General features: G+C 41.0%; 1 protein-coding gene across 2 annotated transcripts; it reads left to right on the top strand.

The window, feature by feature from the left end:
* Nucleotides 1-568: 568 nt before the first annotated feature.
* Nucleotides 569-23,996, top strand: decr1 (2,4-dienoyl CoA reductase 1, mitochondrial). Of its 2 annotated transcripts, none has more exons than XM_055633626.1 (10): nucleotides 569-726; nucleotides 4,769-4,971; nucleotides 6,639-6,696; nucleotides 9,311-9,397; nucleotides 10,383-10,530; nucleotides 13,267-13,366; nucleotides 15,882-15,954; nucleotides 19,785-19,931; nucleotides 21,377-21,439; nucleotides 22,495-23,996. In XM_055633626.1, the coding sequence occupies exons 1-10, from the start codon at nucleotides 619-621 to the stop codon at nucleotides 22,552-22,554; spliced, it is 1,047 nt and encodes a 348-aa protein (XP_055489601.1). In that variant the 5' UTR covers nucleotides 569-618; the 3' UTR covers nucleotides 22,555-23,996. The 2 variants fall into 2 exon arrangements, with proteins under 2 accessions (XP_055489601.1, XP_055489602.1); XM_055633627.1 differs by having other exon boundaries at nucleotides 692-826.
* The last annotated feature ends 472 nt before the right edge of the window (nucleotides 23,997-24,468 follow it).

The raw sequence follows: 24,468 nt of genomic DNA, 5'->3' as shown, positions 1-24,468 counted from the left end.
TTAATTTTGTGCAGTGTGTGTTAAAGCAATACAATGCAAGGGAAACTACGCAAAGGAGGGGGCTGTTCCCGCTACAAGATACTCGAGGATCTTTGCTTTGGATCAAAGATTATAGCGGAGCTCTATAATCTTTGCTTTGGATCACAGCGGGTGGCATACCGGAAGTCGCGTGTCGCATTGAAAAATGGCGGCCGTGACGTTCCGTCACGTACTACACGCCAGCCCATTGGATTTCGAAGGAGTGGTCTATCTTGTTCCTCTAGGATCTTTGCCCGGGTGCTCTCACTGAGCCGCATGCGCATTCCTTCCACCACGCCCGGGTGCTCTCACTGAGCCGCATGCGCATTCTCTCCAAAGCGCGCTCACATGGTGGGGCGGGACAGTTGGCACGCATGCGTACCCTGTATTCCAATCAATGGGGCGGGGCGATCGGCACGCATGCGTATTCCAACCATTGAACGAGCTATTAAGTGGGGCGGGGCGTTCATTACGCATGCGCATTCCAACCACTCGCAACGGGGGGGCGATCGGCACGCATGCGCGTTACAACCATCGGACAGGTTGCTCAGAGGGGCTGAGCGGTCGGTGCGCATGCGCGGTTGCTGACTGGGCCGTTCAATGAAGTCGATGCCGGGGGAGAAAATGGCGCAGGTTGCAAGTCGCAGTTTTTCACGGTGTTGGCGCAGGTTTACCGTTGCTCCGTCTCAGTTTAGTCCAAACGAGCGGGTGAGGTCTGTTACATGAGTTTGGAAGAAGTAACCTCGTCATCTGACAACTTTGTTTCCCGAAACTAGCTGCTAACAACATTTAAAAGACAGTTGGAGAGGTACATGTACAGGGAAGATATGGGGCAAATGCGGCCGAAGGGCCCGTTCCTGTGCTGTACTTTGTTCTATGATAAATATCGATATAAATAAAGAGTAGAACTGAGAGTTGAAGTTCTGAAGAACTGTTGTGGACAAAATCTTGTAGACGCACAGAGTCTCTTGCTCAGAATAGGGGAATCGAGGACCAGAGGACCAGAGGACATAGGTATCCGTTCAGTTTAGTTTTGGTACAAAGTGAAGGGGGAAAGATTGAATAGGAAGCCGAGGGGTAACTTTTTCACACAAAGAGTGGTGGGTGTATCGAGCAAGCTGCCAAAGGAGGTAGTTGAGGCTGGTACTACTGCAACGTTTAAGAGACAGATGGATAGGACAGGTTTAGAGGGATATGGGGCCAAGTGCAGGTAGCTGGAACTAGTGTAGATGGCACAAATTGACCGGAGTAGCCAAGTTGGGCCAAAGGACCTGTTTCCATACAATTATTATGACTCTTAAGAATTTAATTATATCGTGACTTTTCAGGTTGTAAATAGGCGAAGTTGAAGAGATTGCCCACCATTTGCTGCTATCTGCCCCATATCCCTCCAGACTTTTCCTATCCATGTATCTCCCCAAGTGTCTTTCACATCTTGTTATTGTACCTGCATCTACCATTTCCACTGGTAGCTTGTTCCATCACCCTCTGAAAGGGATGTTTTTCGAGTTCCTTTGAAATCCTTCCCCGCTCACCTTAAACCTATGCATTTTAGACTGCCATCTTGGGGGAAAAGACTGTATTTATACCCTTATTCACCGTATCTATACTCTTTTGTGAAAGGACACAAAGTGCTGGAGTATGTCAGTAGGTCAGGCAATATCTCTGGAGAACATGGATAGGTGAACTTTTGGGGCGAGACCTTCAGATGTGAAACCCAGCTAAACTTAATAAAATTAGTTCTTTGTTTAGAGTTCAAGGGATAATTATGTTTACTCAAATTTCAACCAATAAATAGTGAAGTATTTTACCGTGCGTCATTGCAAATATTTTTATCTGCGTTTTTAAGTCTGCTCATGGAGTCAGACGTGGTTGTATGAATGTGGGCCATTGTCTTGGAAAAGATACAAGCTCGATCACTCAAACCTCCACCATTTAATAAGACCGTGGCTATTTGGATTGTGACCACAGTTCCACATTGTTGCTCTTGAACGGGCACACCTTCATACCTCCACTTCCTCTTTGCGTATCTATATAACCATATAACAATTACAGCTTGGAAAGAGGCCATCTCGGCCCTTCTAGTCCGTGCCGAACACGTATTCTCTCCTAGTCCCATCTACCTGCACTCAGACCATAACCCTCCATTCCTTTCCCGTCCATATAACTATCCAATTTATTTTTAAATGATAAAATCGAACCTGCCTCCACCATCTTCACTGGAAGCTCATTCCACACAGCTACCATTTTCTGAGTAAAGAAGTTCCCCTCATGTTACCCCTAAACTTCTATCCCTTAATTCTCGTCATGTCCTCTTGTTTGAATCTTCCCTACTCTCAGTGGGAAAAGCTTATCCACGTCAACATCTGCCTTGACTTTAAACATTTTTAGACTTTCCACTCACTTTGAGGGAGACACTTACAAAGATCCACTAAAATATAGATTTTTAAAACAATAACTGCATTTATGTCTTAAATAGTGACTCATTCATTTGTTTAACTTTGACTCTTCTGATAGATTCTCCAACAAAAGAAAATATCCTTCAAACCAGCCTATCAAAACCCCTGGGGTCTTTCAGTCAAGATCCCTTACTCTTCTGAACCCTAGCATATACCAAAGTTCAAAGTTTTTTCCTAAGAAATCCTATCTATTCCAAATGTTAGTTGTAAACTTTCTCTGAACTGCTTTCATCCTTCCCTAAATAAGGAGCCCAGTGCTCCGGACGTAGTCTCATAAAATAGTATCCAACTAAACCATAAACTTCCTTTTGTATTCCATTCCATCTTCAACAAATAACTTTTTGCCAAGTTTTCAAATTAAATCACTTTGCCCACTAGCCCTTTATAAATTGTACACGAAAATACTGCTACTTCTCAAAGCTTTGTAATCTCTCAATATTTAGGGAATAAGCTATTTTACTTTTTTTGCCTACGTTTCTCACGTTTTATTAAAATTGCCAGTTCATTGTATAGGGTGATTTCACGAAAGCTCACTGGATCATAGATCCTCACCCACGTGACCGCAAAATCCAACTGGGGTACAAACGTCACTTCCAGTATATGTTATTGATGCTAGAAACGCGTACTTTCAAACCTGTTAAAAACCGCGAAAACAGCCCGTTTTTGAGCTGTAAATAACTGTGCCAGTCGGGGTGACCGTGAGGCACAGCTATCTTACTTTAGAGTCCAGAAGATAAAGAAAAACGAAGGTAAAGACAAGAGAGCGCTGAAGGGAAAATAACAGTGGAAGTTGTTGGCCGTGCAGATAAAAAGATCGAACATATAGGGATTTTATCGCGTTTGCTCACTGCAGTTCATCAAAACTAAGGCATTATTGATGTTTTGATGAAGTGCAGTGAGCAGACGCGATAATTCCCGATATTTTCGATCCCAGTTGGATTTTGCGGTCACGTGTATGAGGATCTATGATCCAGTGACCTTTCGTGAAATCACCCTATAATTAGTCTCAATGAAGCCTTCCAATTTCCTCACTTCTTTTTGTCATCACCAAATTTCGCAACTGTAACCAAGTCATTTATATAAATTGTATGAATTGAGACTCCAGCACTAATCCCCTATTTATGCCTGCCCTCGATTTCCTCTTTGTGCCAATACATTCATTGTGTTTTGCACCATGAAGTTGAGCTGGTAGTTAAATACCAAATGAGCTTTCAATAGCAGTTTTATTTCTAACCAAACTTTATTGTCACATGCGTCTATGCACAGTGAAATTCTTTGCGTGCATACCCAATTTATACAAATGGCGGCTGCCTATGGAGCTGACAAAATCACAAAGCATGCCGGCTCCTCCTTTTGTTCTCCCCCCCCCCCGTTGCAGTGGATTTTTACACTTGCCAGTAATTTGCAGATGTAATGTAAACTTTTTATTTTAAAAATCCTCGTCAAAACATTACAAATTCAAGTTGTCACTTTTATTTCTATAGCACATTTAAAAAACAACTCTCGTTGACCAAAGTGCTTTACATTAGTTCGGGTACTAACGTTATTCAACATTGGTTCATAGATTAAGTACATACATAAATACATGCATATAGCCCTCCCTCAGAGGACGTCAAGAAAGGCTTGAGAGTAAAGATGAGTTTTTAGTCTCGACTTAAAAGAGTCGATGGAGGAGGCAGTTCTGATGCCAGTGTAAAGGGAGTTGCAGTAATCGTGGCGGGAGGAGATAAATGTGTGGATGATCTTTTCGAGGTCATCAAACTGGAGGAATTGTTTGATTTTAGCTATCGTCCAAAGCTGGAAGAAGCTAGCTTTTACCACGGCATTGACTTGTTTGTCAAATTTCAATGCTGAGTCAAATATCACGGCAAGGTTTTTGACGTGAGGTTTGAGTAATGGGGTAAGGCTTCCAAGGCTGCCTGCTATCATTTTGATTGAGTCCAATGGGCCGAGAAGGATGACCTCAGACTAACTCTCGTTTAGTTGGAGGAAGTTCTGGGCCATCCAACACTTTATATCCTCGAGACAGTGGATCAGGTTAAGTAGTTTTGATCGGGTTTTTGGGCTTCAGGGGGAGATAGAGTTGTGTATTGTCTGCATAGCAATGTAAGGAAATGCTGTGCCTTTGTTGTGTAAAATGGAAATATCTAGACTTATTAACAATAATGATAATTCCGTAGAATGAACATAACTGATTGCTGAAATGAAATACTGTGCTAAATTATAATAAACAAGATAAAAATGCTCTTTAAGGATAGCAATTTACTGTGAACATTGAATTTGGTCTCCAGGCATTCAGCCAAAGCACAAAGACACTATACCAGAGCAATGGTCCCGATCAAGTTGTGATGCTTCCTCAAAATCAAACATTGATGTTGCCTCCTGGAACATTTAAGGGTAAAGTAGCCTTTATCACTGGTGGTGGTACTGGACTTGGGAAAGGAATGACAACTGCTCTCTCTACTCTGGGTGCCGAGTGCGTTATTGCAAGTAGGTAAGTAAGTGTACTCCAACAAAACAGTCATCAGCGCACTATTTGTAATTGCAGATGTCCTTTTGTCAGTAATCCACAAAAAGTAAATAAAATCATTTACAGTTTGAGAAGTTTATTGTACCACTCTATAATGTCCTGACATGAACCATGAAGTCATGATGCTGCTCTATACGACTTTAGTCACAAAACCATAGTGGTGTTTAAGGGACTTTTAGATCGGCACATAAAAGTGCAGGGAAGAGTTAGGGATATAGTTCATGTGCAGTCAGATGAGATCAGTTTAACTTGGCATCATGTTCGGCACGAACATTGTGGGCCAAAAGGCCCATTCCTGCGATGCACTGTTCTGAGTTGTCTCAAGCGAATGAAAGTACCAAGCCAGCTGGATACGTGTTGAGTAAATTTGGACTTGTAATAGATTACATTTTACTGGTATTCAGAAAGGAGGCTCTCAAGATCTTCTTTCTAGCTCATACCAGAAGATCTGACATATTTGACAGCAGTGGAATGGGCATTCATGTGATCATTTAAAGTGGAAAAATAACCTATCACGCATCACAAAAATGTTATAAATATGGCTTTCCAGTAAAATATATTGTTAGAGGCGGTGACAAGTAACTCAGTCAAAAGTCTGTGGAGTTTATAGGTAGTCAATGGAGGAGAGGGGGGGGGGAGACAGAGAGAAGTAAATACTGGGGCCAAAGCAGTTGAATCCTTAATTGATGTCATAAGTTATAGGGGTAGAATTAGGCCGTTCAGCCCATCAGGTCTATGCCGCCATTCAATCATGGCTGATCCATCTCTCCCTCCTAAGCCCATTCTCTTGCCTTCTCCCCATAACTTCTGACACATGTACGAATCAGAAATCTATCTCTGTCTTAAATGTCCTTGGATAACTTAGAAGCAACCTAAAGATGGTGGCTTTGGTCATATCTGTCTTCATCTAGTGGAAGGTGAGAAATGGATAACGATGGATATCATAAGCAAGTGTAGATATGGAACAAAATTGCCAGAAACCCTCTGCAGATCATGCAGCATTTATGAGAAAAGAAACAGTTTAACATTTCAGGTCATTGACATTTCATCGCAAATGGGAGTGTGTCAACCTGAAAGATTAACTCATTTTTTTCTCCATATATGCTGTCTGATATGTTAAGCATTTTCAGCAATCACAGTTTTGATTTAAGATCTATAGCATCTGCAATGTTTTTGCTTTCCCACCATTCTCTATGCTTTTATTTCAATCCAACATAACACAACGCAGTCAACCCAGACCTGGTGTTGGATGGTAAAATCGCTTGTAAATTAGACATAATAATTATTGTGCTGCTTGAACTCTGGTTATCCAGGGAAGGAAAGACGGTGACAATATGAAGGGTCAAGAATCTGTAATTGTCATATATGGTGGGAACAAAGCAATGCAATTCTTACTCGCTGCAGCTTTACAGGCCCATAAAAGCAGTAACATAACAAACAAATATACAATAATCGATAGTACAATGAATTAATAATTTGTAATACAAGGTAACCATAATGGTGGATCAAGGAATGTGAGAAGGATGCAGCAGTGATAATGTTAATGTTATCGATTGCATGATCGTTGCATTAAACAGGTGGCTACTATTGCAATTGAAATTCAAAAATGTTCTTTGAAAAATGTCTTCCAGAAAGCTGGATGTTTTGAAGGAGACAGCAGAAGAAATCTCAAGTCAAACTGGAAACAAGGTAATAAAAAGGAACTGCAGATGCTGGTATAGATACATACAAAATAATGGAGTAACAGTTATCTTGACTACACTTCCCACCCTGCCTCTTACAAAGATTCTACTCTCAAATCCTCCGTCTCCGCCACATCTGCTTCCAAGATGAGGCTTTCCATACGTTGTCATTCTTCAGTGGACGTGGTTTCCCCGATGGATGGATCTCTCACCTACATCTCTTTTGTAACCCGGAGTTTTGCACTCACTCCCTCTCTCCCCTGGCGCAACAAGCACAGCATTCCCCAGATTCTCACTTTCACCCCACTAGCTTGTGGCCCCACTCTGGCAATGGAGGTGGCCCAGGACGGAAAGGTCAAAGGACATTTATTGTCACATACACCAATTGGTGCAGTGAAATTTGAGTTACCATGCAGCACACAAATAAAGATAAACACAATACTATAGAATTTAACATAAAACATAAAAGCCCCCCCCCCCCCCCAGCGGAATCAACGTTTCCCACTGTGCGGGAAGGCAACTAAGTCCAGTCATCTCATCTTCCTCCCGTCAGGACCTATCGAGGGTCAGCATGGAAATGGAGCGGTGAATTGAAATGGTTGGCAACTGGGAGATCCCGTAGGCCTAGGCAGACCAAGTGTAAGTGTTCAGTGAAATGGTCACCAGATGCAGTGGATGGGGTTAGAGGAGGTACATCTACGCCACATTGTTTGCCCCTTGAGATCATACCATCCCCGGTTAACAATGGGCCCACTAGTTAACATCCTGCCAGAGGTCGTTTGTGATTTTGTCCTGGTCTTTTTTCACCTTCATCTCTTCACTCTCATTTTCTGTCTGAAAAAGGATCCCAACCCGAAACGTCACCCATCCTTTTTGTCCAGAGATGCAGCGTGACCCGCTGAGTTACTCCAGCACTTTGTGTCTATATTTGGTATTATTAACATATCTATTGTCAGAAGTCATGATGTTAGCAATCATACCTTGGCCACACCTCAAAACACCTCTTGCAAGAATGCCATCTCTTACTGTCTCGTGTGCATATGTGTGTGAAAAATAAGTCAGACAGAATTCTCATGCCTATCTTCACCTATCATGAAACTATCATATCTACTTCCTCCACCATTGGCCCTGGCAATGTGTTCCAGGCACCCATCATTCTCTATGTAATAAAAAACTAGCCTCGCCCATCTTCCTTAAACTTTCTCCCTCTCACCTTATAGCTATGCCCTCTAGTGTTGGACATTTCCACCCTGTGGAAAATGGAAATGACTGTCTACCCTATCTATGCCTCTCCTAATTTTATATACTTCTATCATGTCTCTCCTTTCAAGCTCTGATGTTTCCGAGAAAACAATCCAATTCTATCCAACCTCTCCCTGTAACTGAAACCCTCTAATCCATTCTGGTCAACCTCCTCTGCACTCTCTCCAAAGCTTCTACATCTTTCCTGTAATGGGGCGACCAGAACTGTATGCAGTATATTCCAAACGCAGCTTAACCAAAGCCCTGTAGAGCTGCATCATGACTTCCTGGCTCTTATACACAATGTCTCTACCAATGAAGGCAAGCATACCGTATGCCTACAACCCGATGTACTTGTGTTGCCACCTTTTGTGTTACCATCTTGCGCTCGGTCCGCCAAGACCTACTGGATCTACTGGTTGCTAACTATTTTAACTCTCCTTCTCATTCCGTCCTGGTAGCCTGCACCATTGATATAGAGTGAGGCCATATGCAAACTGGAGGAGCAGCACCTCATATTCCGCTTGGGTAGCATGCAACCCAATGGTATAAACATTGAATTCAAACATTTTAGGTAACCTGGCAACCACCCCCACCTCCCTGCGCATCCCTTCCCCTTACTCACTCTCACCCCCTCCCCCCCTCTGTGCCCACCCAGATTCCCACCTTTTTCTCCCCTCGTGTCCAGCTAATTTCCTCCCTCTAACTTTGCAATTTGCAACTCTTCAACCCTGTCTCACACTTTGTGCTTTTATCTCTGGCCTTTGTTGCAGCCTTACGCCTATCAACCCCCACCCTTGCCTGCATCCACCTATTACCTGCCACGCTTTCTCCTGCTTCTCCCCTCATCTAGTTTTCTTTCTCCCCTCCCCACCTGCAATCAGTTTGAAGATGGGTTTAGACCCGAAACGTAACCTATCCATGTTCTTCAGAGATACTGCCTGACCTGTTGACTTAATCCAGCACTTTGTGTTCTTTTGTGCAAAATAACTGCATGGCCCCGAGCCTCCACTTCACATCTGGCCCATGATTGAATGACGGAGTAAACGATGGGCTGAATGGCCTAATTCTACACCTATCCCTTATGACCTTATGGGGAGAAGGTAGGATAATGGGGTTAGGAGGGAGAGATAGATCAGCCATGATTGAATGGTGGAGTAGACTTGATGGGTTGAATGGCCTAATTTTGCTCCTATCCCTTATGACCTTATGACTTTAGTGAGTACAAGTACGAATTCCTGTTTTTTCTTGGCGAGCTTTGGGCAGACCTTGCAAGTATACAAGTCCGCAGATAGAAATCAGTGACTATCAAAAGTTTGTAGTTGTCTTCCTGGGGATAATTTTTAAACTCCATGAATTTGATGTTCTAATATTTTCAGGTCCATTCCATTCAATGTGACGTGAGGGACCCAGCATCTGTGAAGTCTGCCGTGGAGCAGATGTCTGAAGTGGCAGGTCTGCCTGATGTACGTATAGCCCTTATGGTATTTACTGGGAATACAGTGCACCATTGCTAGGGTGTACAGGGATCTGTGCATGAACAACCACTTCCACATGGGTAACCAAGCTCATTTCAAACACCAACAGTCCTATTCCACTTGAATATACAGCCTGAAACCAATTTGGAGGAACGAAAGTGTAACTTTTTTTTTTACACCAAAATGCTCGAGGCTAGAGGTTTAATTTGGAATTCTTTTGCTATTTTATAGTTAAAGGCTGCATGAAAAGAGGGAGCCAGCACAAGCAAGGGGATATGACTGTTTCCCCATTGCTTTCAATCTTGTTCTGCTTTATATTAAAAAAAACTTAAGTATCAAAGTATATTTTTCCCCATCCGTCACCATGCACGGTGGCGCAGCGGTAGAGTTTCTGCCTTACAGCGCCAGAGTCATGGGTTCAATCCGGATTACATGTGCTGTCTGAGTGGAGATTGCACGTTCTCCCCCATCATTGCGTGGGTTTTCTTCGGATGCTCGCTTCTCCAAAGACATCCAGGTCTTTAGATTAATTTGGCTTCAGTAAAAATGGTAAATTGTCCCGAGTGTGTAGCATTGTATTAGTGTATGGGGTGATTGCTGGACGGCGTGGACTCAGTGGGCCAAAGGGCCTGTTGCGCACTGTATTTCTAAACTAAACCAAACCTGATGTACAAAGCTGCAAAAGTATAGGTGAGAAAATCACTCTTCCCAGTACAGGGATTCTCTATCCTGATCCTTGCTCTTAGTCTATCAGTGGCCTTATTTGGTTGAACAGATATTCCACACACTGACAGTGCTTTTGGAAACTGTATGAGATTTTGAACCCAAAATGTTTGAACATCCATTTGACATAGCACCCAATTTTAAAACTCCAAATCGCCTAAATGTTTTGAAATTACGCTCCATACTATGGAAAGATTTTAGGAGAGGTTTTAAAGTTCTTTGGATGCAATTTTCTTTTCTGACACGACAGGTTGTAATAAATAACGCTGCTGGAAACTTCATCTCACCTTCGGAAAGACTTTCTGCGAATGCTTTTAAAACCATTACTGAAATAGTTCTGAATGGTACTGCATATGTAACTCTGGAAATTGGAAAAGAATTGATCAAAGCAAAAAAAGGTAAAAAGAAAATTTCACTTTTTAGAAAGCACGTGGAACGTACTGTGTGTTGCTTGTTTTTGAGGAGTAGATTATATCGATTTGATAATAATTTTGACCCATATAGTGCTCTTGCTTAAAGCGGAAGGTAATGGATTTTAGACACAAAATGCTGGAGATCTCAGCGGGTCAGGCAGCATCTCTGGAGAAAAGGTATGGGTGACGTTTCGGGTCGGAACCCTTCTTCCGACCCAAAACATCACCTATACCTTTTCTCCAGGGATGCCTCCTGACCTGCTGAGTTTTTTCAGTCTAAATCAACATCTGCAGTTTCTTCCTACACAGTAATGGATTTTAGTCACCCATAATAAAACAGGTCATATTAGTTAACATTTCAAGTTATCTTACTGGACTGTAAACTTGGAATCTTGTAGGAAAGAACTGCAGATGTTGGTTTAAATCGAAGGTAGACACAAAATGCTGGAGTAACTCAGCGGGACAGGCAGCATCTCTGGAGAGAAGGAATGGGTGACTCTAAGATGCTTCTTCAGACTAGAAACGTGGAATCTTGTTGCCTTTTCAGTTTCATTCAAAGTACTCCATGTTTCATATTCATTTAAAGTACCCAAAGTCTGGTGCAGCATTTTATTGTGGAGCAATAAATGGATAGAATGGATGTGGAGAGTTTAAGAAGGAACTGCAGATGCTGGAAAATCGAAGGTACACAAAAATGCTGGAGAAACTCAGCGGGTGCAGCAGCATCTATGGAGCGAAGGAAATAGGCTGGATTTTCTGCGCTCCATAGATGCTGCTGCACCCGCTGAGATTCTCCAGCATTTTTGTGTACCTTGGATGTGGAGAGGATGTTTCCACTAGTGTGAGAATCTAGGACCAGAGGCCATAAATCAGAATCAGAATGCTTTATTGTCATTGCATGTGTCACATACAACGAGATTACTGTGTCTCTCCATTTAAAAGAACTTCAAACATTCACATACTCATACTTTTTACACTCCCTCCCTCCCCAAACCCACCCATGGATTCACATTTACATAAATTAACACTGTCTCCCACCCCCCCTCCTTCCCCATAACCCGCTCCTGAGACAGACTTCAGTTCCAAGATTGCTGATGGGTAAAAGCTGTTCTTGAGTCTGGCAGTGAGTGACTTTAGCGACCTGTACCTTTTTCCCTGAGGGCAGCAGTGTGAAAAGGTGGTGACAAGGATGTGTAATGTCTTTCACGATATTACAGGTCCTGCTGCGCCATCTGGAGTGGTAAATGTCCTCCAGAGGGGGCAGGGGGAGTCCAATGATACCCTGGGCAGTTTTTATCACCCTCTGGAGAGCTGCTCTGTCAGCTGCTGAACAGTTCCCAAACCAGGCAGTTATGCAGTAAGTCAGCATGCTTTCTACCGAACAGCGGTAGAAAGACTCCAGCAGTTTAGCAGACAGATGGGCCTTCCTCAGTGTTCTGAGGAAGTAAAGTCTCTGTTGCGCCTTTTTTACAACTACAACAGAGTTCACAGACCATTTAAGATCCTCACTGATGTTGATCCCCAGAAATTTAAAACTAGGCATCCTCTCCACCTCCTCGCCCCCTATCTCCAGTGGCCTGAGCTCTGCTCTATGTCGCCTGAAATCAGTGATCCTTCTTCAGACTCTTACCTGTGTTTATCACCACGATCTCAAAGTCTGTTAGGAAAAGGAATACTTTGCTAATACTTTAAAAACTGCTCCAAAATGAGAATTTATGTGCTCATTTATAAAATAAATATAATAAATAATAATTTAAAAAATAATTTTAATTATTTGACTGTTTTTAGAAATGTGTAGGAAGGTACTGCAGATGCTGGTTTAAACCGAAGAGAGACACAAAAAGCTGGAGTAACTCAGTGAGACAGGCAGCATCCCATTCCTTCATTCCAGAGATGCTGCCTGATTCGCTGAGTTACTCCAGCTTTTTGTGACTCTCTTTGTTTTTAGAAGCTTGTGTTTGTTTCAACAAAGAGTTATTCAGACACATTGATAATTTTTGACAGGTTTAACAGTCAGCAAAGGCAGAGAACTTTGTCCAAATTGTTCAGACTGTTTTTAATGAGCTGCCTTCTGGGTTGTCAGTGTGATGCAGAGCTTCATACGAGTCTTGCTGCTACACAGGGTCTCCCTATTGAGGTTATGGCCATCTTGGGAGTGCACGTTGAAAACTGCGTGTTGATCATCAGCAAGAACAGGTAACTTGTCAGCAATAAGTTCCAACTCAACAATATAAATGCAAAATATTGTGGAATCTATAGGTCATATCATAAGTAGAGCATTTTGTGTATTGTGGTAGTTTAAGCCGATGTTTTTGGATTTCTCTCACCACTTAAAACCCTGTCCCACAGTACGAGTTCACTCAAGAGCTCTCCCGAGTTTAAAAAAAATCAAACTCATGGTGAGCACGTAGAATGTACGTAGCGGATACGTCGGAGCTCGGGGACGTCTCTTAGCAGCCCTTAACGCTAACGGCAGCTACTCGGGAAACGTGGTAAGTTCGGGAAGACTCGTGAAGATTTTTCAACATGTTGAAAAATGTCCACGAGAGCCCCTGTTACCTACGAGCGGCCCTTACCATAAATCTCCGAGTTCGAATCAGGGCAAACTCTGGAGAACTCTTGAATGAACTCGTACAGTGGGACAGGGCTTTTAGTTTTTGCATGTATCCTAAAATGTCTAATGTTTATAATGACTTCACGTTCCCAAACACTGTCTTTTAGGTGCTGCCTTCCTGGCTATTACTACCATCTATGCAGAGACTGGGTCAGGTTTTGTGATGCCCAGTGCATCAGCAAAAGCAGGAGTAGAAGCCATGTGCAAGTAAGTATTTCTAGGCCTAAGTTGGTTGATAGAAATAACAGTGAATCTTTTGCTGCGCACCATAGTTAAAGAGTAATTATCTTTAACATGTGTATATGTGCAGTACAAGTGGAAAACCATGGTTGCTGTTCTATTTGCCCCACACGCAATACTAGAATTTTACTGACAGACATGACATTGAAATGCATGAATTAGTATTATTTGTTTAGTTTTAGTTTAGTTTAGGGATACAGAGTGGAAACAGGCCCACCGAGCCTGCGCTGACCACCGATCCCCATACACTAGCATTATCCTACGCACTACGGACAATTTACAATTACCAAAGCCAAAAATAACCTACAGACCTGGACGCCTCTGGAGTGTGGGAGGAAACCGGAGCACCAGGGGAAAACCCACGCAGGTCACCGGGAGAACATATAAACTCCGTACAGACACCACCCGTAGTCAGGATTGAACTCGGGGAAGATTTCATATATTAATATAAAACGAGAGTGGCCTTTAGTGGGCCTTAAAAGACCTGTTGGAAGCTGTTATTTATCAACATCTTGATCGGTGCTGGTGTTGTGGATTGTATATGAACTTAAGCAGTGACTAGTGGGGTGCCGCAAGGTCGGTGCTGGCACCCCAGTTATTTACAATACATATTAACGATTTAGACGAGGCAATTAAATGTAATATCTCCAAGTTTGCGGATGACAAAAAGTTAGGTGGCAGTGTGAGCTGCGAGGAAGATGCTACGAGGCTGCAGGGTGACTTGGATAGGTTGGGTGAGTGGGAAGATGCATAGCAGATGCAGTATAATGTGAATAAATGTGAGGTTATCCACTTTGGTGGGAAGAACAGGAAGGCAGATTATTATCTGAATGTTGTCAGATTAGGAAAAGGGGAGGTGCAACGAGACCTGGGTGTGCTTGTACATCAGTCACTGAAAGTAAACATGCAGGTGGAACAGGCAGTGAAGAAAGCCAATGGCACGGTGGCCTTCATTGCGAGATGATTTGAGTTTAGGAGGAAGGACGTCCTACTGCAGTTGTACAGGGCCCTGGTGAGACCGCACCTGGAATATTGGGTGCAATTTTGGTCTCCTAATTTGAGGAAGGACATTATTGCTATTGAAGGAGTGCAGCGTCGGTTCACCAGGTTAATTCCCAGGATGACTGGACTGACATATGATGAAAGAATGGGTCGACTGGGCTTGTATTAACCTGAATTTAGAAGGATGAGAGGGAATCTTATTGAAACATATAACATTCTTAAAGGATCGGACAGGCTAGATGCAGGAAAAATGTCCCCGATGTTGGGAAAGTCCAGAACCAGGGGTTACATTTTTAGCTGAAGGGGTAGGCCATTTAGGACTTGGATGGGGAAAAATAATTTCACCCAGAGAGTTGTGTATCTGTGGAATTCTCTGCCACAGAAGGCAGTGGAGGCCAATTCACTGGATGTTTTTAAGAGAGAGTTAGATTTAACTCTTAGGGCTAAAGGAATCATGGGGTAAGAGAAAAAAGCAGGAAAGGGATACTGATTTTAGATGATCAGCCATGATCATATTGAATGACGGTGACCGAAGGACCGAATGGCCTACTCCTGCACCCATTTTTCTATGTTTCTAAATGTTCCAGCTGTTTTGGTATTGATCAAAATGCTTAAAAAACATTGTAAAATGCATGTAATTATTTGTGCCAGAGGAAAGTGCAACTTCTTTCCGCTAATCTTCTGTTAGTATTTCAGTATTCATAGCTTTTGGCAGCTTAGACACGTGGACAGCATCTGACACATGAAACAGAAGATGAATCTTGTTCACAATCAAAAGCATATTTAGTTGTTTGATGTTTGGCCTTTCTAGTAGTATTTTACTCCTCCCTGATGTGTAGGAAAAATTGTTGGTCCACATTTGCTTTGAACTTCAGTAGATTTGAAAAACTGCTATATTTGGGAATTACCAGCTTTTTCTTTGGTTTGGAAAGTAGATGAAGGGAATATATATCTAGACACATCTCCATAGGGCGGCCAGTGGCGCAGCTGTATTGTTATCTAACGGCACCAGCCACCCAGTTCGATCCTGACTATGGGTGCTGTTTGTACGGAGTTTGTATATTCTCCCTGTGTCCTTATGGATTTTCTCCTGCTTCCTCCCACTCTCCAAAGAAGTACAGGTTTGGAGGTTAATTGACTTTTGGTTAAAAAAAATTGTAAACTGTCCCTAGTGAATGGTGAGTATCATAGTTCTAGTCTGCAGGGTGATCTTTGAATGGCACAAACCTGGTGGATCGAAGGGCTAGTTTACACACTGTATCTGTAAAGTCTAAAGTTCACCTTCAGCTCTCCTCCCAGACATAATGTCATTTGATTGCAGCAGATATTTAGTGTTTTAGAGTGATAATGTATGAGAAGATATTTGTAAATTTCCTCTTTATTTTTGATCTTGTTTTGTTTTAACACAAGATGGAACTGTTAGCTTGCAGGTTCACTCTATGCACAAATGCTCCAAGCTACTTTTTGTTTTGGCTTATAGATCACTAGCTGCTGAATGGGGTCGATACGGTATGAGATTCAATGTGATTCAGCCAGGACCCATTAAAACAAAGGTATTATGAACATCTGAGTTAGGAGCAGGAGTAGGCCAATTGGCCTCTCATAAGTTCATAAGGTATAGGAGCAGAATTAGGCCATTTGGCCCATCAAGTCTATTCATGGCTGATCTATCTTTCCCTCTCAACCCCATTCCTTTGTTTTTTCCCCATAATTCCTGCGCCTGTGGCAATGAATTCCACAAATTCTCATCCATTCATTTTCAAACCTGCTCTGCCATTTAGTAAGATCGTGGCTAATCGGATTACAATCTTAGCTCCACATCCAGTAATCTTTCACCTCCTTGCTTATGAAGTATCTGTCTACCTTAAAAATATTCAAAGATTCTTTCCACCACTCCTTAAGAGAAAATATGTTGCCTCATCTGTCTTAAGTGACAAACCCTTATCTCTCGTTTCTACATTTTTACACAATTATCTTCTCCACATCCACCCTCTCAAAATCCCTCGGGATTTTATATATTTCAATATTGTCTCGTTTTTCTTGTACATTGCAGAAGGAGGCCCAGCTGCTTACCCTATCCACATTAGACAGCATCCCTTCAAGCTATTACGACCCTGACTTAAAACTGTTGCTCTTTCTGGAGTCTAAACATAGTACAGTTTAGCATAAGAAAAGGCTCTTCGGCCCACAATGTCTGCGCCGACCATGATGCCAAGACCATCACATATCCACCTGTACATAATCCATATCCCTTCATTCCCTGCATATACATATAACTATTCAAAAGTCTTTTAAATGTCACTAATGTAACTGTTTCAACCACCACCGCCTGAAATGCATTCCAGGCTTTCACCTCAGCCGTCTGTGTAAATAAACAACCTGCACCTCACATCTCTTTTAAACTTTGCCATTTAAGAAACTTGACCTGAAACATCACTTGTTCATTCCCTCCCCAGATGCTATCTAATCTGCTGAGTTCCTCCAGCATTTTCTGTTCCAGCATCTGCGTATCTTGAAACTCCACCGTTACTCTTTTATTTCTTTATCTGTGACATAACTGTGTGACTTTTCAAAATGTATTCTTATCTTGTTTTTGGTTTATCGTGTGTTTCCAAATTGCAGGACATCTTTAAAGTTTATTTCACTATTATCACAATTCATTGTGTTAATTCTCAATTGTTTACGGTTTAAAATTAGTTCAATAGTATTGTCTGAATTAGTAATGACACAAGGGCATTCTTAAATATAGTAATTGGGAATCAAGGCAAACAGCTTTCTTCATTGTTTGCTTAAGAATTTTATTAGGAATATAATGATGTAAGCAAAACCCAAAGTGCAGGAGTGATTCGTCGGGTCAAGCAGCATCTGTGGAACGAATAGATAGTGCTGCCTGACCCACTGAGTTACACCAGTCTTTTGTATTTTGCTTAACATTCCAGCATCTGCAGTTCCTTGTGACTCCATAATGATGTACACTTTATAGCTATCCTTAAAAATTAATACATGGGTAAAGAAAGAGATCCTAAAGATGATTACATGAACTAGAAGTAGTTGTTTTCATTTCTCTCTTTGTGTCCAGTAAATGCAGGAAATAGGCATAGCCAATATATAACTCAAGATATTTATTTATTTATTTATTTGTTTATTTGTTCCGAACAAGTAAAGACATAAATAGGAATAAATAACAACAACAAAATCGAAATAGTCAAACAATTGGGCATTCCAGGCAATATTTGCAAAGCAATGAAAAGCATAAAGCAAAATTTAAATGTCCAACACTTTTTCTTTACAAGCTCGAAAAGGAGTGAGAAGACGAATAACTTATTTAATCTCACCCCTTCGCCCTAAACCCTTCTTCCATATTTAATAATTAATTAATTAATACTAATAATACCCCAGACAATTTTTAGAGATGCATACAGACATATATATACATACAACTGATATACACATACAAGTAATATGTATGAAGTAACCAAAAACATAAATAAATAATAAATAAAATAATAATAAACATTAACCCCTGTTTGTCAACCATCCCCTTCATCCCTGTACCTTGTGAAAAAAAAATTTTTGTATGTCATTTTGAACTGGTTCATATTTGGACATTGCTTTAACTCCACATTCAAACTGTTCCACAATCCTACTCCACAGACCGAAATACAAAAAGTTTTTCTGGTCGTGCGGACTCTTTGTACCTTAAAATTAAATATTCTTCTTAAATTATAACCCCCCACTCGCTCATTGAATAATTTTTGTATATTTCCAGGTAAGTTTTTATTTTTGGCCCTAAACATTATCTGTGCTGTTTTAAATGCAACCAAATCTTCTAATTTTAATCATTTTGACTGTAAGAATAATGGATTAGTGTGACCCAGATACCTGACATTGTGAATAATACGTATTGCTCTTTTTTGCAGAATAGTTAATGAATGTAGCGAACTTTTATAGTTATTGCCCCAGACTTCTGCACAGTAATTTAAATAGGGTAAGATTAGTGAACAGTAGAGAATGCGGAGTGATTTGTGATCCAGAACCTGCTTAACTTTGTGTAATACAGAAATGCTTTTTGACAGTTTGGATTGTACATGTTTAATGTGTGATTTCCAGCTGATTCTATCATCCATTATAACCCCAAGAAATTTATTTTCATGAACTCGTTCAATTTCAACCCCATTTATCTTTATATTTATATTTGCTTGTGTAATTGCAAAATTATTTTGGTTTTGCTCAAGTTTAATGATATTTTGTTCCTGTCAAACCATGTTTTCAGTTTGCCCATTTCTTTTGTTATTTTGTCCAGTAGTTGTTTTAAATTCTCCCCAGAACAAAAAATATTTGTGTCGTCCGCAAACAAGACCAGCCTCAAGGCATTGGACACATTACAAATGTCGTTTATATACATGATGAATAGTTTTGGACCCAACACTGACCCCTGGGGGACACCACAAGCAATGTCCAAACATGTAGAACTGTAGCTACCCAGCTTCACAAACTGTTGCCTGTTACTTAAATAGCTTTTTATACTCGGGGGTCGCGTAACTATTTAACTATCGCGATATTCATTTCCAGTGCCTTTAGGTCAAGAAATAGTTGTTATCCATTGCATGCAAACTACAGGTCGTCTTTTTGGTGAAGGATGGCGACCCAATTTAAATGAATGGGGCAATGCTAGATGCATCAACTGTAGCTAGTGTAAAACTGAGGGACAAGATGGCCAAAGTCATAGTCATACAGCGTGGAAACAGGCCCTTCGGCCCAACTTGTCCACACCCACCAATATTTCCCCTCTACACTGATCCCACCAGCGTGCGTTGGCCCCATATATCTATGTACCTGTCTAACATCCCCCCTCAACTAGCTCCTCCGGCAGCTTGTTCCAAGCACCCACCACCCTTTGTGTGAAAAGGTTACCCCTCAGGTTCCTATGAAATCTTTCCCCTCTCACCTTAAACCTATGCCCTCTGGTTCTCGGTTCTATTTTTTTCTGCCCGAGGAGAAAAATAAAAGTCAGGCGTCAGATCAGTAATGTATGGAATCACTGCTATTGTGAGAGGTCAAGTGCACCTCCATTTGACCTCTGGCGTGTTGTCCACCTCCAAGCTGTTGTGTTTTGGGCCAGAAGTCTGGAACACTGATGCATGTTGCAGCTAGCTAGCATTCTCTGGAACCCACAGGCCAGCCAACGAAACAAGGTGCCAAACGGTCTGTTTTATTCTTATGTTCTCATAAAATCTAAAAGTATATTAAATGTCAGGTCTAATATGTATTTTCTATATTAGCATGTACAAAAATTGTATCACGCACAAAAGGTAATCACGGTTTTCAAATTGTTCATATGATCATTTGGAAAGATTTTACTTGTGTTTTTAATCCTTTGTAGGGTGCCTTCAGTCGACTTGACCCCAGTGGTACGTTTGAAAAAGAAATGCTGAAGAGAATTCCGATGGGCCGCTTTGGTACCGTGAATGAAATCGCCAACCTTGCTGCTTACCTGTGCAGTGATTATGCCAACTGGGTTACGGGAGCAGTAAGTTCACACTTGGAGTGCTCACGTTCTTTATTTAAAACATTATTTTCTCACAATAAAACAGATGTGAGGTCATGGTATCTCAATTATTTAGTTTAGACTTTAGAGATACAGTGCGGAAACAAGTCCTTCGACCCACCGAGTCTGCACCGACCAGCAGTCACCCCGTGCACCAGTTCTATCCTATACTTTTTACCGAAACCAATGAACCTACAAACTTGTACGTCATTTAAGAAGAGTGGATAATTGGAGTTTTACTGTTTACTCTTCCTCAAAAATGAAATTCTCTATTCAATTTTTGTTTTTAATTAATAATTTTCCAAGACCATAGAACATCTTTTAAGCACTGTTTTCTCAAGAGAATATTGACTGCGGGCGTAGACACTTGCATCTCAGTTTTGCAAATGGCCTGCGAGGAAGGTTAGAAATATGATGAATTAGTTTCGAACATCTACCTCAACGACTTGTCTTTATTACAATGATCAAGATGTAATTAAAAATCTGTGGAAATTCACAAGTAAAGAAACAAATGAAATTGACACTCAGCTACATGTTTCATTGGATAAGAGTTATGTTTAAGAGAGCATCTTGAATTGAAAAATGGAGATGTTGAAGTTCATGATAGGAAATTCCAGAATTTAGGTCGTCAGCATTAAGGCAGAGATAGATAGATTCTTGACGAGTACGGGTGTCAGGGGGTATAGGGATAAGGCAGGAGAATGGGGTTGAGAGGGAAAGATAGATCAGCCACGATTGAATGGCAGAGTAGACTTGATGGGCCGAATAACCTAATTCTGCTCCTATCACTTATGAAAGAGATAAAGATATGAAAGGCACACAAAAATGCTGGAGAAACTCAGCGGGTGCAGCAGCATCTACGGAGCGAAGGAAATAGGCAACGTTTTGGGCCGAAACCCTTCTTCATCTCTGGAACTCTCTGCCACAGAGGGTAGTTGAGGCCAGTTCATTGGCTATATTTAAGAGGGAGTTAGATGTGGCCCTTGTGGCCAAGGGGATCAGGGGGTATGGAGAGAAGGCAGGTACGGGATACTGAGTTGGATGATCAGCCATGATCATATTGAATGGCGGTGCAGGCTCGAAGGGCCGAATGGCCTACTCCTGCACCTAATTTCTATGTTTCAAACGTGCTCCATAGACGCTGCTGCACCTGCTGAGTTTCTCCAGCATTTTTTGTGTACCTTCGATTTTCCAGCATCTGCAGTTCCTTCTTAAATACAAAGATATGAAAGGTAACAGCTTGGTGAGGGCAGGAACGGGGGAGCACTGCTCGTTTATAGATCTTAAGTGTCAAATATGACAGAAATGTTTCCTGGCAGGAAGCAATCAAGCGGTTTGAATTCTGCAGTGAAATACATTTATATTGTTTCATTTTAAGCTACAAATAATTGAATTTTAGCATTATGGTTCTTTTTTTTTTTACACAGGTAATAAGATTTGACGGTGGTGAATATGTTTCAATAGCTGGTGAATTTAACACTCTGAAAAAGGTAATTTCTTTAGAAACTGAACCTTTCTCTTCTGGACTTTTTTTTCTTTGCCTCAATTTCCGCATAGGAGGCAAAGCATTAAGATCATCGAATTAGATCATTCGGCCCAATGAGTCTACTTTATCATTCGATCATGGCTGATCTATATTTTTCCTCTCAACCTCATTCACCTGCCTCCTCCCCATAACCTTTGACGCTCTTACAAATCGAGAACCTATTGATCTCTGCTTTAAAAATACCTAATGTCTTGGCCTCCCCAACCATCCATGGCAATTAATTTCACAGATTCACTATCCTCTGGCTGAATAAATTCCTCCTCGTCTCCATTCTGAAGGCATATCCTTTAATTCTGAGGCCGTGCTCTCTGGTCCCAGACTCTCACATTACTGAAAACATCCTTTCCACATCCACAGTGGGCCTTTCATTATCTGGTAGGTGTCAATGAGATCTCCCCTCATCCTTCTAAACTCCAGCGAGCGCAGGCCCGGAGACATCAAACGCTCCTAATATGTCAACCCAATCATCACCGAGTTCATCCTCTGACCCCTTTCGCCACCAGCAATCCTTCCTCAGATAATGTGAGCCCAAAACGGCGCACAATATTCCAAATGTGCTTTCACTGGTGCCTTATAAAGCCTCAGCATTACACCTTTGCTTTTATATTCTAATCCCTACGAAATGAATGCTGGCATTGCATTGCCTTCCTTTCCATCGACTCAACCTTTAAATTAACCATTTGGGAATCCTACTCTACGGTAACTCTTCCAAGTCCCTTTGCACCTACGACTACAAATCGACCATAATCCATGTTTCCGCATTAACGCTAGAGATGTTTGTGGGGAATAATGTATTTCTCACCCAAGTAATCAATCACTACTGATGCCCTCCAGCATATCTTTCCCCACAAAATGATATATGTGCATATCAGACAACAAAATGTGTTACTCGTCACCGGCTCTAGGAATAATAGGAAATTGCTTCATTTCTCAGTGATTTCTGTTATGACTTTTAAAATATAAATATTGTGTATACTTACCTCTGAATTTTTATTCTAGGTTACAAATGAACAATGGGACATGATGGAGTCACTTATCAGAAAAACCAAAGGCTCCTAAAAGTGCTACAATGCAAACAGAATTTAACATGACACATCACACAAGAGTGTTATGCCAGTTTAAGGATGGAAGACCCTGTGGCACTTTTTGATGATTTGTAGTTGATTCGATTTTCAAAATAATTTCCTTGAAATCCAAGTCGAAAAATCTTTAATTGGAATGATATTCGTTGGAGAATCTGCTTGCAGAGTTAATTGCAACTATATTTTTAATTGAGCAGGAGCAGCAGTTTTGCTACTCTGCTTGGTGCAAAGTGAGGCGAAACAATCCTGAAAACATTTCAGGAGCAATGTGTTGTAGAATATTACAATCACCATTATATACAATCACCTTCATATATGATGCATGCGCAGTGGGAATAAAGGATGATTCTTCAAATTGGTAAACTCAGATTTTTTTTGGGGGGAAAAAAAGATACATCAATAAGATGGAGTTTGATTTTTAAAACATGTCGGGTTTATATAGACATTTGAAAGGAGTTGGGTTGTAGAACTATTCAGCATGAATACAGGACCTTCGGTCTAACTTGTCCAAAACAAACAAGTTGTCTAACCAAGCTACTAGTTCCACTTGATTGCACCTGGCCCATATCCCATCAAACTTTTTCTATCCATATGTCCCTTGATTGGCATAATTGTACCTGCCTCTACCACTTCCTCTGACAGCTTGTTCCATACCCATGTGCTCTAATTTAGAGTCCCCTACCTTGGGGAAAAGGCTGTGACTATTCACCTTACGATTTTGCAATGTCTTGTACAGCTGTAATATGATAACCCAACTCCTGTATTCAGTTAAAAAAAAGACAAAGTGCTGGAGGAACTCAGCAGGTCAGGCAGCATCTGTGGAAGGAATGGACACATGACGTTTAAGGTTGGGCACCTACAGACTGCATCAAACAGTATGAAGAAGGGTCCCAACCCCAAACGCCATCAGCTCATTCCCTCCACAGATGCTGTCTGACCCACTGAGTTCCAGCAGCACTTTGTTTTTTTGCTCAAGGTTCCAGCATCGAAGCTTCTGTACTATCTACCTCCGTTGACAGGGCTGTAATGTTATATTTTGAATAATTGCTTCATTGCCAATTTTCAATTTCAAAATACCATGTTAGGCTGCGTTTCAAAGCCACCGTCCAACACAATGGTAAGATGCTGTATCATTATAGACTTCTTATAATCTGGAACGGATATTAAACATACAATGCAGTAGTGGTGACGTTTCACGTGTAAAGATGGTCTTTTGTCAATTTACTTAAACTTTCCTGTTTATTTTCCCTGATTTTATTCCTGTATCCTCAATCTCTGCATTTTCAGCTCATCCATGATAATACCCCATTTTATTTTTATGTCAAAAAAAGCAAACAAACAAAAAACACTACATATAACATTTTCTAGTTTGTTAAAGGAATTAAATGCTTTCAACTCATCAATAAATTATGAAGATCACCAAGTTTTCAGCGTTATATTATTTTACTTTCCATCTGGTATAAGCAATTTTTCCTCAAAAAAAAGTGTACACCATGCTCAAAGAAACATACAGAGCAATTATTGAAATTTTTACAGCATAAATGTAACATATTTAATTGTAAATTTTGGGAATTGCACAGGAACAATAGCTTCATTACATTCATTAAACAATTCGGCACGGTTTTGTAAACATTTATTATAAACATTTCCTTCACTCCCAAACAAAATGATTGTTTTATGCCTCATTTCATATTATATTCTGTAGTATACTTTATTGTATGAATTCTGTAGGTACAAAAGCAATAGATTACAAAGAGTATAGATACAACAGATCAGAAAGAATGTGCTGCACATTCTCCTGATTAACCTATATGCATACCGGTTGAAGGAGAGCATGTCCTACACCCTTTTAGCACACAGCTATCTTCACAGAAATCACAAGCACACGAGA

The sequence above is a fragment of the Leucoraja erinacea genome, chromosome 4, assembly GCF_028641065.1.
Source record: "Leucoraja erinacea ecotype New England chromosome 4, Leri_hhj_1, whole genome shotgun sequence".
Taxonomy (NCBI): Eukaryota; Metazoa; Chordata; class Chondrichthyes; order Rajiformes; family Rajidae; genus Leucoraja; species Leucoraja erinaceus.
Note: the sequence above shows the minus strand (reverse complement) of the source record. Positions and strands in the feature narration are given on the sequence as shown.